We start from the raw sequence: 13,885 nt of genomic DNA on the forward strand, positions 1-13,885 counted from the left end.
TCACAATACTTACAACACACTATAAAAGAAAAGTTATTTTAGGGAAAAACTATACTATATCCCTTATTAAAAACGCATGGCCCACTAAATTATACTTCTAACAACCACTCATCCTATTTTAAAGTTTATTATATCATGTAAACCCTACCTTTCTTAATTACCGCGCTAAAGGGTGTGTTGCATCTAAAAGAAAACGGAGGAAGTATAATCTTAGCGTACGAGTTCCCTAAAAATAAGATGCACCTCGTTCATAAATTTGTTTCTTTAAATTACCATTTTTTTTTTCAAGCAAATTGTGGGCTGGCTATTACACAAAAAGTATTTGGGCCAACGCTAGAATGATAAAGGGCCATGAGTTTTGGCAATGGGTCAAATAAGCAAGTGGCAGGCTTAATTCATGACATTTACTTACGTAGTATTTATTATTATTCAGAAAAGATGCCATCACAATGAGAGTCATGAGATATTCATAGAATTAGAGAGCTTTTAAACCACAATACCGCAAATCTGCAATTGGTACCAAACTAATTTAAGATTGTAAGCTATGTTTGTGTAAACAAGCTTCGTTTTATCCAAATTTCTCTAATTGCATGTGTACGAGCCCAAGATTATACACAAGATCTTGAAAAATGCATGCATATTATTCATTTTGTCCCGAATTACTCGCATTAAATAATCATCTTGTTTGAGTTATAAAACAAATTAAACAAGTGTTAGATTAGAGAAAAATTTAAGGTGAGCACGAGCTGATGCAAGATGTCTCCTTATTACGTACATATCAAAGCGCACATCATTTGAAAAACCCCAAATCGGGTTTAATAATGATAACTTAAATGTGGAAATTACATATTGAAAATTTGAAACAGAAATAAATTATAGTTAGTTTTTGAATGCTATTCAAACATGGTAGTCTCATTGTTTGCAATTTTGCACGCATTATCCATATTTTAAAACTCGTCTACATCATATGATTCATACACAGTATCATATTAATATACAATTTCGTGATACTTTTCACCTTAACATTTGACATATGTGCAAGTATACAACAACATTACAACAGAATATATTGAAATTTGTTGTGAAATAAAGGGAATAAGAGAAGAATTGAGGAGAGAATAAATCTGTGTATCTTATTCCATATGATAAGGTGTATATATACATACAATATATTAGGGTTTGATTGGATAACCTTAGATTAAGATTGTTTCGGAATGATACAAAGGAGGATAATAGATATCCACAAATATTTCATAACACTCCCCCTTGGATGTCCATTATCGAAGATTGTGCCTCATTAAAACCTTACTAAGAAAAACCCTGTGGGATAAAAACATAGTGAAGGAAAAAGAGTACATCATTTTTCGTAATACGCTCGAGATGCCGCCTCATTAAAAACCTTACCAGGAAAACCCAATTTGGGACAAAACCATGGTCAAGGGAAAAAGAGTGCAGCGTGTATTTTCTCCCCCTGTTGAATACATAACTGTACTTGAGATCTTCTAGTATCGCAACGATGAATCCAATATGTTTGGATATTTTCTAATATGTAGTAAGTAAAGTATCATCCGTTGATCTTCGACTCTCCTAAGTTGAAGTTGCATCTTCAATTCTTCAGGTCTTCACGTGAACATGTGAAGTGTCTTTATTTCACCATACTTGTGTTTATCTCTAAAAATTAAACTTATGCAGTTATGACTTCTTCTGGAAGTCGTTAATAATATAAATTGATAATTATTATTTGATCAAACATTCATTAATAGACAAAACTTGACATTATTAATGTCGTTCTTCAATCTCATATGAATTATAATATAACATATGCAATTATATACATTAATCATGGTTCTTCTGGACCATAAGAAACAGTCTCACGCATAAGTATCCCGTTTCTTTAGAAGTTTCATAATTAACTACACGATAATTTTTCTACGTATAGAAATAGTAAATCTCACTAACTCTTATATACCCAAACTTCAGGTTGAGATGTCAATGATGTAGTCACATAAAATTTTCAAGAGTTTGATAATTGTAATATTCAAAAATTTGTAGGGCCGATTATTTAAAAACGTCGTATATAAGTTCTTCAAGAACTCTTCTTACATGATTCACAACATGTTATTAAATCGACGTTTTCAATATTTTCATCACAAGTATAAGCCCATAGGAACATAAGTATTTCTTTCTAATTTTCCATCAAAGTTGTAAATATGTCTTACTATACTTTGAATGAACATTGACATACACCACAATTATTATATAGAAAATAAAGCATGCAATATGATATATAAAAATATGATAAACAACTTATTTAATGAGTAATTCATTTACAACTTTGAACATATGCAATGAATAATCCAAAAACCTAAGACTCACACATGCATATGAACATAAATAAGACTCGAAATAATGCAAGACACTGTACAGTGTGGATTTTAAAATTTCTTTGGACTTCTGGTCCATGATAAACTTTTATTATTATCATCGTGTCGACATTAAAATGGACATATATTCCAAATCCCTTATTCACTAGTCCATTATATCATGCATATGCATTATTTATCGATTCCATCATATACCGGTATCATCATATAATTCCTCAAGGTACAATTTTAATTTGCATGCTATTTTGACAATGATATCTGAATACATTTTTCATTGGTACCATCATAATTTTTCTTACATCATAGGTCATCTATAATAATAATTCAGATATATATACCACTTTTAGGGTATTTCATTCACTTTGGTATTTATATACTATTACACTATTAGTGTTAACTGCACTATCTTGCCAAATATCATATCTATTAAACATATTTTATTTTGGAACCGATCATATACAACCTACACTTCAGGTGTAGTGATTCAAGTACAATTGGCAAGATTTTATCTCAATGTATACACATAATTAATATGACCAAAATGTATCTTCAACGCTATGCAACATGAGTCATAACTGAATACAAATCAAATCATAAATGTGCAACATATCTTGATAGCATATGGATGAAAGTTGGCTAGAAAACATTTCAAATTACCATTATTTATATAGGGATCATCAGTTTAATTAATTTTTGCCAACTTACTCCAATTCTCCCCCTAAGTTGGTAAAATATCTCATATATAGGGGCATCACAGTTCTTCACCAACTTAGTATACAAATTTACAATAAAATTCATTTCATGGGAGGATCATAATCAACAAAATTTATCTCTCAGAATAATTATATTAAAACAATCTTTTATCTCTTCTAGAGAGCAATTTTAAATTATTTCTTCATTAACTATACATTGCATAATACATATGTATTTATTATTAAATCTTTCACAATTTGTTCTCTTCAGGAGATCAATAATTCAACATCAATGGGGAGACATATGTTGTGCAGTTGAATTTCCTTCTTTTCTATTTCTTATGTGCTGACATACAATAGCCCCAATCAAGAGAATTGTTATACAAATATAAACTTTTTTTTTTTTTTGTAATTTCACTAGGTGGTGATCTTCGGGATCAGCAGAAACATTGATAGTAACACTAGTTACTTAAAAATTTTCACACATAATTTGTACGTGGTGAGCTTTTGGTCACCTAATATTTGTCAACATATAAATTATTCTAGTGAACTTCTGGTCACCAATTATTCAGATTGACCAATATATTATCTCTTGAACTTTTCTTTTTACACAAACTATTAAAAATCACAATCTAAATATAGCTCAATCTCAATGTTATGTATTGCCATTCAATTTATTTCATATATTTAACATGAGAGAGCGTCAGCACATTATTTCTTTCATATCAAATGAAACTTTAGGTTTTCATAACGGGAATTTATTAAACCCCGGATGGCCTAATTATTAATTATCACATCCAATCATTTTTGCTTTAGTATTTAAATTATGATCAGTTTTATAATATTGGTGATCACCTTATTAGAGATACTTTATGAATGGCCATGAAAATGATGTGATATAAGTACACCAGTGTGTTTCTTTCTACGATTGGCAAGACAATTAACTAATACTCATACTCCACTGGAGCATTGATTGTAATCTTGATACATGTTAACCTTGTTGGACAACATTTTATACTCTTCTAGAGTACTTTATATAATCATATCACATTTTAATGTATTATAAATGGTCTCTTCAGGATATACATAAAATGTGTCACTTAGCTTTCTCAAATTTGTCATTGTCAATTAGTGCTTCTTTCCTGTTCCAAGGATTCTTATCGGTGTAACCTTTTGCATTACCACACTTCAGGTGTGCTAGTTCAATAGCAACTGATCTTGTCCACCTAGGACATCAACTTAATATGTACATTTATAGCTATTATATAGGTAATGACATTTATTCATATCCATCTTCAGGATGGTATCATGCTAAATATTTGATTATCATGTGGCCACCTCTATTAAATAAATTATTGATGTTTAGGCTAGTGTATGTACCAAACTGACCATTAACATATTTAATTATTCATATGCAAGGATTACATAAAAACAGTGGAATAAACACTATCTCCCCCTTCTCCTTGCATATGGGGGTATAAAACTAGTCCAACAATCTTTAAATCCATCTTCTTCTCAAGCCATAAATTCTTTTAGCAATGCATGTATCAAACAAAGCAAAGTTATTATTTTTCTCTAGCCCAATTATATTAATCATATTAATCTCTTATAAGTGTGGGCATAATAAATATACTTTTAAATAAGTTGCTCACAAGTAATGTCGTGGATTAATTTCTTGAACTCATAACACTATTTCTTGCTCAAATAGCTAATATATGTAATCGTTTTGGTAATTCTCATGAATTTCCAATGAATTATATCAAAATAACATCATGCAAAACATGCTTATATTATTATTATTGTTTCAATCTTGAGATTGCTCATTCACTTCTGGGAATGAGCTAATAGTCTAGTTGGGATCAAGGATCTCCACTTTTAACCCAAAGTTGGAATCAAGGATATCCACTCAAAGACCATATAATAATATATCGATTGTTCAAAGTATTTATTTATGTATTTATTTTCACTTTACATACATTGGTTTTGCTTACGGAGGATAATATAGCCAACAACATACCATAGAAACCATTGTTGGACATTTGTAAGTCATCATGTACATGTATGTTTTCATATTATACTTAAGGAAATAAAATTACTAGTAATACACTCCTTGTCTTATTATCCACTTCAAAGTAAATCATAAGTATCTCATATAATAGCGGTGTCATGGTTATTAACCATTATAATTAATTATCATATATAAGAATCTGATGTCATATATAAGAAACATCATATAATAACTTAATCATGCTTATAAAACCATCTATTCCGCAAACAATATACTTGCTCGGTTTTATTTATCTAATTTTTTTTTCCAATAATTTCTCTCTCTCCAATCACATAATCATGAATGAAAGTAATAGGTTTAATAGAGTACTATAAGTATAATGCTACTGCATACATGGTAGAATTATAAACAAATCGAATAATTAACCACATCAGGTACATAAGATCATGAGAGCAATGCTAAGTAGCCATCACGAGTCATTAGACATAGAATAAAATTGACACATAATGACATCCATAAAGGATTAATAATTGCAACAGTGTTGGGATATAGTTCATGATACATGTGTGTGAATTAAAGAATAATCAAGTACGAGCAACATAGGATACAAGTGTAGAGAATGTTTTATTGATGATTTCCTTCATAAAGCTTGAGAATATAAGTCAACATCAATCTAAGGAGTAATGGTAGCAACAATATATGTACATCTAGTTTATAGGAGATAATTAAGGAGGATAATAAAAAGATATTATCACTAAGATTATGTCAATCCTATTATCAAAATCATGACATGATTTGAAAGATACCAAACAAATACAGTAAATAAACATTGTCTAATATGAGGCTAAAGGCAAGCGACACGAACTAATATATATATATATATAAACTATTTAATCTTAAACATGGATCCAATTAGATATAGTAGATAAAATTTGTGCTTAACTATATAATATACTCTGGCAAAACGAAACAACAAACATACATAGATTATGAGGAGGCGTAATGGTCATTATTATTAATTATGCAATTTGAATGGATGAAAACCATTGTCAGCATATAATATTGCCCAAATTAAATCTGATCCAAAATTTTATCTTCAAGGATACCATCACTCAAGAAATTATTATCAATCAAGAAATTATTCAGAACAAATTAATTGATGAAATAATAAATCATATGTGGACCTTTGACTATCAGATCTAATACTCTAGGTAATCCATTCAATCAATTAATCATCAATAATCTAATTCTAAATTCTAATTGTGGCTTACATACAAAAGGTGTATAACTACTAGAGTATGATTTTAGCATGTCGTCAAAAAACAAAAATAAGCGTACCTTTGGCAGCATTAATATTTGCGGTTAATCAATCAAACGAGTCCATCGTATTGAATTTTACGGTTACTTTGATTGCCAATATCGAGATTAATAATCTAAGACTTCCCTTGATATTATGCTCATTTGGTTAGATTTGGTGCTGATAACGTGTTGTGAAATAAAGGGAATAAGAGAAGAATTAAGGAGAGAATAAATCTGTGTATCTTATTCCATATGATAAGGTGTATATATACATACAATATATTAGGGTTTGATTGGATAACCCTAGATCTAGATTGTTCCGGAATGATACAAAGGAGGATAATGGATATCCACAAATATTTCATAACAAAATTAGCTTACCAATTAAGTAGTAAAGTACATGTTGATGCAACTTACCATTGGATATTAACGTACTTTAGAGGCAACCACAAAGTTAGTTTACTCCAAATTAATACTCAACTCTAATAAAGTTTAATATTCCCAATAACCTACTCTGTATTAGTAATATAATGAAACTTCTACATTTGGAAAGTATTGACTGTTCAAACAATCAACTTGTTCATTAAACGCTTAATCCTCGGGATTTTTATCATTACTAAAAAGATCTAATTTTAAGAAAGGGATTAATAAAAAGTACTTACGAATAACATTTCCTCAAAAAAAAAAAACATAAGAAAAACACCAAAGTTGCCGTTGAAGTTGTCGTGCCGTTGTGGTCTAGTTGGTTATCACGTCAGTCTAACACACTGAGGGGGCGTTTGGTTTGTAAAGTGGAAACGGAGTGGAAAGGAAACAAATAAAAGGAGGGAAAGAAATCATTTAGCTATTACCTTTTCATTTATTTGGTTTAACTATAGAAAGGGTATTTGTTACTGTCAAAGTAGGGCTTAAATCTTACCCTTGTTCATTGATTGATCCTCAAATATATAGAGTACATAGTTTCCTAAAGCATAACAAATTAATATCTTCAAGATATATCTTAAGCCTATAAACTAGGAAACTAAGTATATGATAATAATCACAAATATATGATAAGATTTCCTAAATATATTCCTAACACCCCCCTCAAGTTGGAGCAGGTGGAGTGAAGATGCCCAACTTGCCAAGCAATATATCGAATTGAGCCTTGCCTAGAGCCTTGGTAAAGATGTCGGCTAGTTGTTCACGTGTAGTAACATAGGATGGATCAATCAAACCTTCAGAAATAGCATCACGAACGAAGTGACAATCAACTTCAATGTGCTTCGTTCGTTCATGATTCTTTGCAATGTGCAAAGCGGATTGACTATCACAAAATAGCTTGATAGCCTTCGGATGTTGTACTCCTAAGCTCAAAAGAAGTCGTTTCAACCACTTTAACTCCATTGTGGTAGCGCACATACAACGATACTCGGCTTCCGAAGAGCTTATAGAAAACCGTCTTCTGCTTTTTGGTTTTCCAAGAAATAGGTGACTTTCCAAGAAATATTAGCCACCCAGTCAAAGATCTACGTGTCAGGGGACACGCTGCCCAATCTGAATCGCACCAACCCTGCAAGGTTAATTCACTGTCCGAGCGTAGCAAAATACCTTGACCCGGAGTTCCTTTATTTCAAATATCTGACAACTCGCAGAGCTGCCTCCCAATGTCCAGTCCTTGGAGCATGCATGAACTGAGACAAAATATGAACAAAGTATGCTAAATCGGGCCTAGTGACAACAAGATAGATCAACCTTCCAACAAGTCTGCGACACGGTTCCGGATCATCAAGAAGAGGACCATTAGCTAAGCCGAGCTTGTGATTCTGCTCCATGGGAAAGCCGACTGGCTTTGATCCCAATAATCCTGCTTCTGAAATGATATCAAGAGTATATTTTCTCTGGCATAGGAACAAGTCCGATGAACTACGAGCCACTTCAATTCCCAAAAAATATTTCAGAGTACCAAGATCTTTCATATGAAAACAATCACTAAGATATGCCTTGAAAGCCCTTAACGCAGCGGTATTATTACCAGAAATAATGAGATCATCCACATATACAAGAACATTAATTTGCACGGCACCCTTCGTATACGTAAACAATGAATAATCAGAATACGATTGTCAAAAAGCCATACGCCTTCAACAATTTTGTTAGTTTGGAAAACCAACATCTAGGAGCCTGTTTTAGACCATACAAAGATTTCCGAAGGCGACATACCTTATTCGGATGAGATGATTCAAAGCCTGGGGAAGCTTCATATAGACTTATTCTGCATGATCACCATGAAGAAAGACATTATGAATATCCATTTGATGTAGCTCCCAATTTTTCGAGGCTGCAATAGCAAGAAAAGCTCTAACCGTGACCATTTTATCCACCGGAGCAAAAGTTTCGGTATAGTCTATACCCTCTTTTTGATGATTACCAAAGACGACTAATCTGGATTTTAGCCGTTCAATGCTGCCATCGGAGTTATATTTGATTTTATACACCCACTGACTGCCTAGAGGACGTTTTGCCAGGAGGAAGATATTCCATTGTCCACGTGCCATTTTTTTCTAGAGCCTGAATTTCATTTTGCATTGATCGTCTCCAATGTGCATCTTTCATGACCTCCTTAAAATACCTTGGCTATTTGCCAGAAGTAATAGCTGCAATATAATTTCTGTAATGTGGAGAAAAACTGTCACAATTAATATAATGCGCTATAGGATAGGGAGTACCCGAGGGATGCTCTGGAGACGAAGTGTTAGGAGAGAAAGTTGGAGATGAACTGTTTGTGATAATTGTATGGGTAACATAATCTCTCAATTTGATGGAGGGAATTTTCGGTCGCATGCCCCGGCCTAATTCAGCTTGTTGCTCGACGTTTGTAGGCGGCTGTGTTGCAACTGTTTGCTGTCGTAGGTCAACCGAAGGGGTCGCACCCCCCTTGCGATCAATAGGCTCCAGCCGTGGGCTTCCTGCGGTCTGGTCTGCCTGCTGTCGCAGCAAGGCAGGGGATTGCCGCGCCCTCCTCGCGGCCAGCAGAGTCCAGCCGCTGCTTGCGTGCGGTCTGCTCTGCCTGGCCGTGGCTTGTCGCAGCTGACTGCTGTGTTGCGGGCTGCTCAAGCTCGTGGTGCAGCACATGTCCTTGACCCTCACTAAGGTCTTGTAACCCAATACTCACTTCATCAAAATCATACGACACATCCGTATATATCTGAACAATTTTTTTCCGGAATGATATTGGTGGAAATAGGATCAAGGAACGGGAAGACATCTTCAAAGAATTTAACATCACGAGACACAAAAAATTCCTTTGAATCAAGATCAAATAACCTCCAACCTTTCTTCCTAAACGGATAACCAATAAAAACACATTTACGACTCCGACTTGCAAATTTATCACCCTTAGCTTTTTGGTTGTGTGCAAAACAAAGACACCCAAAAGTACGTATTGTAGAGTAAGATGGGTTTGTGCCAAATAAAATTTCATAGGGGGATTTATTTTTGCAAGAGAGGGAAAGGAGTTCGGTTTATGAAGATGAGCGGGCGCAAGAACACTTTCACCCCAAAAAATACAAAGGCAAGCTAGCTTGAAATCTCAAAGCTCTACCTACATTTAAAATGTGTTTTGTGTTTCCTCTCAACTCGACCATTTTGTTGCGGGGTTCCGACACATGATGTTTGAAATAGGATGCCAGTTGCATTAAAAAAATTACGCAAACAATTAAATTCGGTGCCATTGTCACTTTGAACTATTTTAATTGTTTAGGAAAACTGTCTATCCACCATTGCCACAAAAGACATAAACATACGGAAAACCTCCGTTTTATCAACTAGCAAATAAATCCAAACAACACGAGAGAAATCATCAACTGTAGTAAAAAAAATAACGAGCACCACAAGACGATGCATGTTTATAAGGACCCAATAGATCACAATGAATTTTTTCAAATATTCTAGAGGCTTTATTCTCACTTAAAGAAAAAACTAGACCTAGGGTGTTTAGCACGAAAACAGACGTCACATGCTTTATTTAAACTACCCTTACAATTATGAACATGAGGGAGAAGTTTTACGACTTTTTTCGACGGATGCCCCCATACGCTTGTGCCATAAACTCTAACAATGCGGAAAGACTCAGAAACAGCCACATGTTGCACCGAAGCACGTCCTTCGAAATTAAAACAGTCCATCTCGCCTAACACTCGTTCCAATCAGCTCCCTCGACTGGTCCTGTATAGCACACATATTAGAGTTAAAATTGGACAGTGTAATTTGTATCATCGATTAATTGAGATACAAAAATTAAATTGCAACACAAAATCAGGAACATATAGCACATGATGAAGAACGATTTTAGACGATAATCGAACCGAGCCTTCTTTTGTGGCGTTTACTATTTTTGCCGTTCGGAAGTCCCACGGGACAATGAGAGATGGTTCGAGTATCAAATAACCATTTGTCATTGCTTGTCACATGTCTAGATGCACCTGTATCAACAATCCATAAATCGTTGTCAAACTCACCATTCAAGCAATCATCGGGAATTTTTGTATTACCAAGGAAACCGGCAATTGCTTTCCATTGCTCCGCGGTAAATGTTTGTGATGAACCACTCGAAGAGTCCATGTTGCTTGAATTAGACGCCCCTGTTGTTGTTGCATTTGCCTGAGCTTGAGGTCTCCCTTTAGCGTCGGACTGTGACTTTCCACGCTTAGAGGGATTCGGCCACCACTCCGGGTAGCCTTTTAATTCAAAACAGCCCGAAGCTAAAGTGGCCTTGTTTCTTGCAGTAGGTACATAGGAGACTTGATCTGTCGGGTTTGTCCTCCGTGGCTGCGGACTTGGACTTCCCAGTGCTCGTTCGAAGCGCAAAACCAACTGCTTCAGGGGTTGCTCGGCAGGAACCTGTTTAGCCAACCGAACCCGCTCATCCTGGGAGACCAATTGATATGCTCGATCAAGAGATGGCAGAGGGTCTTGAGACAAGATGTTCATTGATTGATCCTCAAATATATAGAGTGCATAGTTTCCTAAAGCATAACAAATTAATATCTTCAAGATATATCTTAAGCCTTATAAACTAGGAAACTAAGTATATGATAATAATCACAAAATATATGATAAGATTTTCCTAAATATATTCCTAACAGTTTACCCCAAGTTTTTGAGAGGTTACAAAATAAGGGGTAATCATTACCCTTAGGTAATGGTAATTGTTACCATGCCTTCAAACCAAACACATGGTAACAGTATTGGTTTAAATCGAATCCGTTTCTAATTCAAAAAAATACACCAACCTACGCCCCCGAAGGTCTTCGGTTCGAGTCCGGGCAATGCCACTTTTATTTGCCTTTAAAAAAAATCGTCTCATAAAATACTTCATAATATCAACTTTTTATAATTTTTATTCTTACACAACAAGTATAGATATTTAGCATATAAATTCTCTTTGGGATGTGTAATTTCATCCTTGTTACAATATTAATAAAATAGAAAAAGTACAATCCTGAAAGTCTAACTGGCTAATACAAGAGGGGGGGTGAATTGTATTTGAGGTGAAATCTAAAAACTTTTTGCGAAATTTAACTAAATGAAATAATAACGAGAGAAGATATAGGCTTTTCTAAATTTCCACTATGTAATCAAACTCTTTACAAGTGAAGATTCAAACCCGTTAACAAGTTCCACAAATCAGGAACTTGTTCCCAACTCTCACAGAAGACTTCAGCAACGAAGCTTCCTTGACCTCACTTTACAAAAACTCACAATCCCAAACCCCAAAGTACTTGACTACAATCTGTGATTACAAATACCTATTGCACTCAAGAATATAAGAAGGATAATAACTCTCTTTATGTTATTAGATGGCTACTGGAATTTTTATGCTCAAGAGTTATGTTTTACTGAGATAGTTTGCATGAGTATTTATAGAGAAGGCTTAGTCATTAACCTCCACTATAATCACGTCCACATGCCAACACCCCACTAACAACTTGTGGAGTTATCTTGACAGATGGTGATCATGAAGGAGGTTTCCTAGCCTTATCTCACTAATCCACTATCTCAACAACTTGATAAACATTAGCTATACTAAAACCGTATAATCAGAGATTTTCACAGCTTGCTAACTTTTTTCAAAAGTTTGTTAAAGATTTTAAAAAGGATTTTATTTGAAAAAAGATAATTTAATTATTTATATTAAAACAACTAGATAATTATCTTCGATAATTATCTTTATTTGAAATTAAATTACTAGATTATCTTTTTCCTTAATAAATTATCTTTTAAAAATAACTTTTATTCCAGTAGTCTTTTTAATAACATAAGTCATTGAGTTCCTTTCCGACTCTATATTATTGAGTGCTCACAATTAAAACTAGAACGTGAGATTTGCATGAGGCTTTTTAGAGAATGCTACTCCGCATCCAAGTTCCTACTCCGGAACAAACTTTGCTTGAACCTTTTATTCACCAAAGACTCAAAACATTCATTAGTCGAGTTTGTCAATTTGTCCATCAAAACCAAAAGGCTCAACAAATCCAGAGGGCAATGGACTTATTATTAGAGGTTCCAGTCCAATAAGACCTTCTCCTTACCAAATAAAAATAAAATAAAAATTAATAAATGAAAAAAAAGAGCGGACATTTTATTATTTTTACACTATTATAATGCTTATGATCACACTTGTTTACAAATACGAAACATCAACAATATTCCTCCATAAAAATGAATATCGGCTACATTTTAAAAACACTTCATCAATTTACAAACACAAAAAAACCTTACATAATTACATAATCATTATTATTCATATACGGAGTACTTTGTAATATAAATATTTCGAACAATTACAATAATTTAATACAAACATGAACAATAATTATGGATATTGAATGATCAAAGGGCGATTACAAAAAGAGCAAAGAAACTTGCGTTTGGTACGGGTGTACAAAGGGACGTACCATAAACGCCATGCTTTTTCAACATCTAAAGCCTGGACTTGACCACCGCAGTAGGGGCACGCGCCGCCTGCTGCGTACCGCCCGATCACCTTCTCGTCTTCGTCTACAATAAACACCAAACACATAATGATATTTGAATTTGATCGTCAAGTTTGTTTGATTTATTTGAAGTATTCCTTTATGTAACGAGTTAATATATCACTGTTTTATTGAAGTTTTCTATATGTATGATATGATGGATTTGTTAATGGGAAGAAATAATCTGGAAGGTTTGAAGGTGAGTCTAGAAGATTCTCAATTCACAAAGATAGACACAAATTAGGATTGAAATTAAACTTGGAAGCGGTGTTGTTCTTATTCGTGTTGTAACCGTGTTAGCATATATTCTTATGCTGACTAGCTAATGATGGAATATGTCCAATTTCAACTATTTATTGAGTAAAACAAGGTGATTAATGTTTCAAATAAAAATAAGTTGATTAAGGGCTTGTTTATTTCAGTTTAATTTTATTTCAGATCAATTTAGTTCAGCTTTTAATTTCCGTCTCTTATATTAGTTCCAAT

At 33.7% G+C, this 13,885-nt stretch overlaps 1 protein-coding gene across 1 annotated transcript; it reads right to left on the minus strand.

The window, feature by feature from the left end:
• Nucleotides 1-13,147: 13,147 nt before the first annotated feature.
• LOC110725362 lies at nt 13,148-13,469 on the minus strand. The gene has a single exon (XM_021904852.1). It carries the CDS (start codon nt 13,444-13,446, stop codon nt 13,240-13,242), a length of 207 nt encoding a protein of 68 aa, XP_021760544.1. The 5' UTR covers nt 13,447-13,469; the 3' UTR covers nt 13,148-13,239.
• Between the last annotated feature and the right edge of the window lie 416 nt (nt 13,470-13,885).

The sequence above is a fragment of the Chenopodium quinoa genome, unplaced genomic scaffold, assembly GCF_001683475.1.
Source record: "Chenopodium quinoa cultivar QQ74 unplaced genomic scaffold, ASM168347v1, whole genome shotgun sequence".
In the NCBI taxonomy this organism is placed as follows: Eukaryota; Viridiplantae; Streptophyta; class Magnoliopsida; order Caryophyllales; family Amaranthaceae; genus Chenopodium; species Chenopodium quinoa.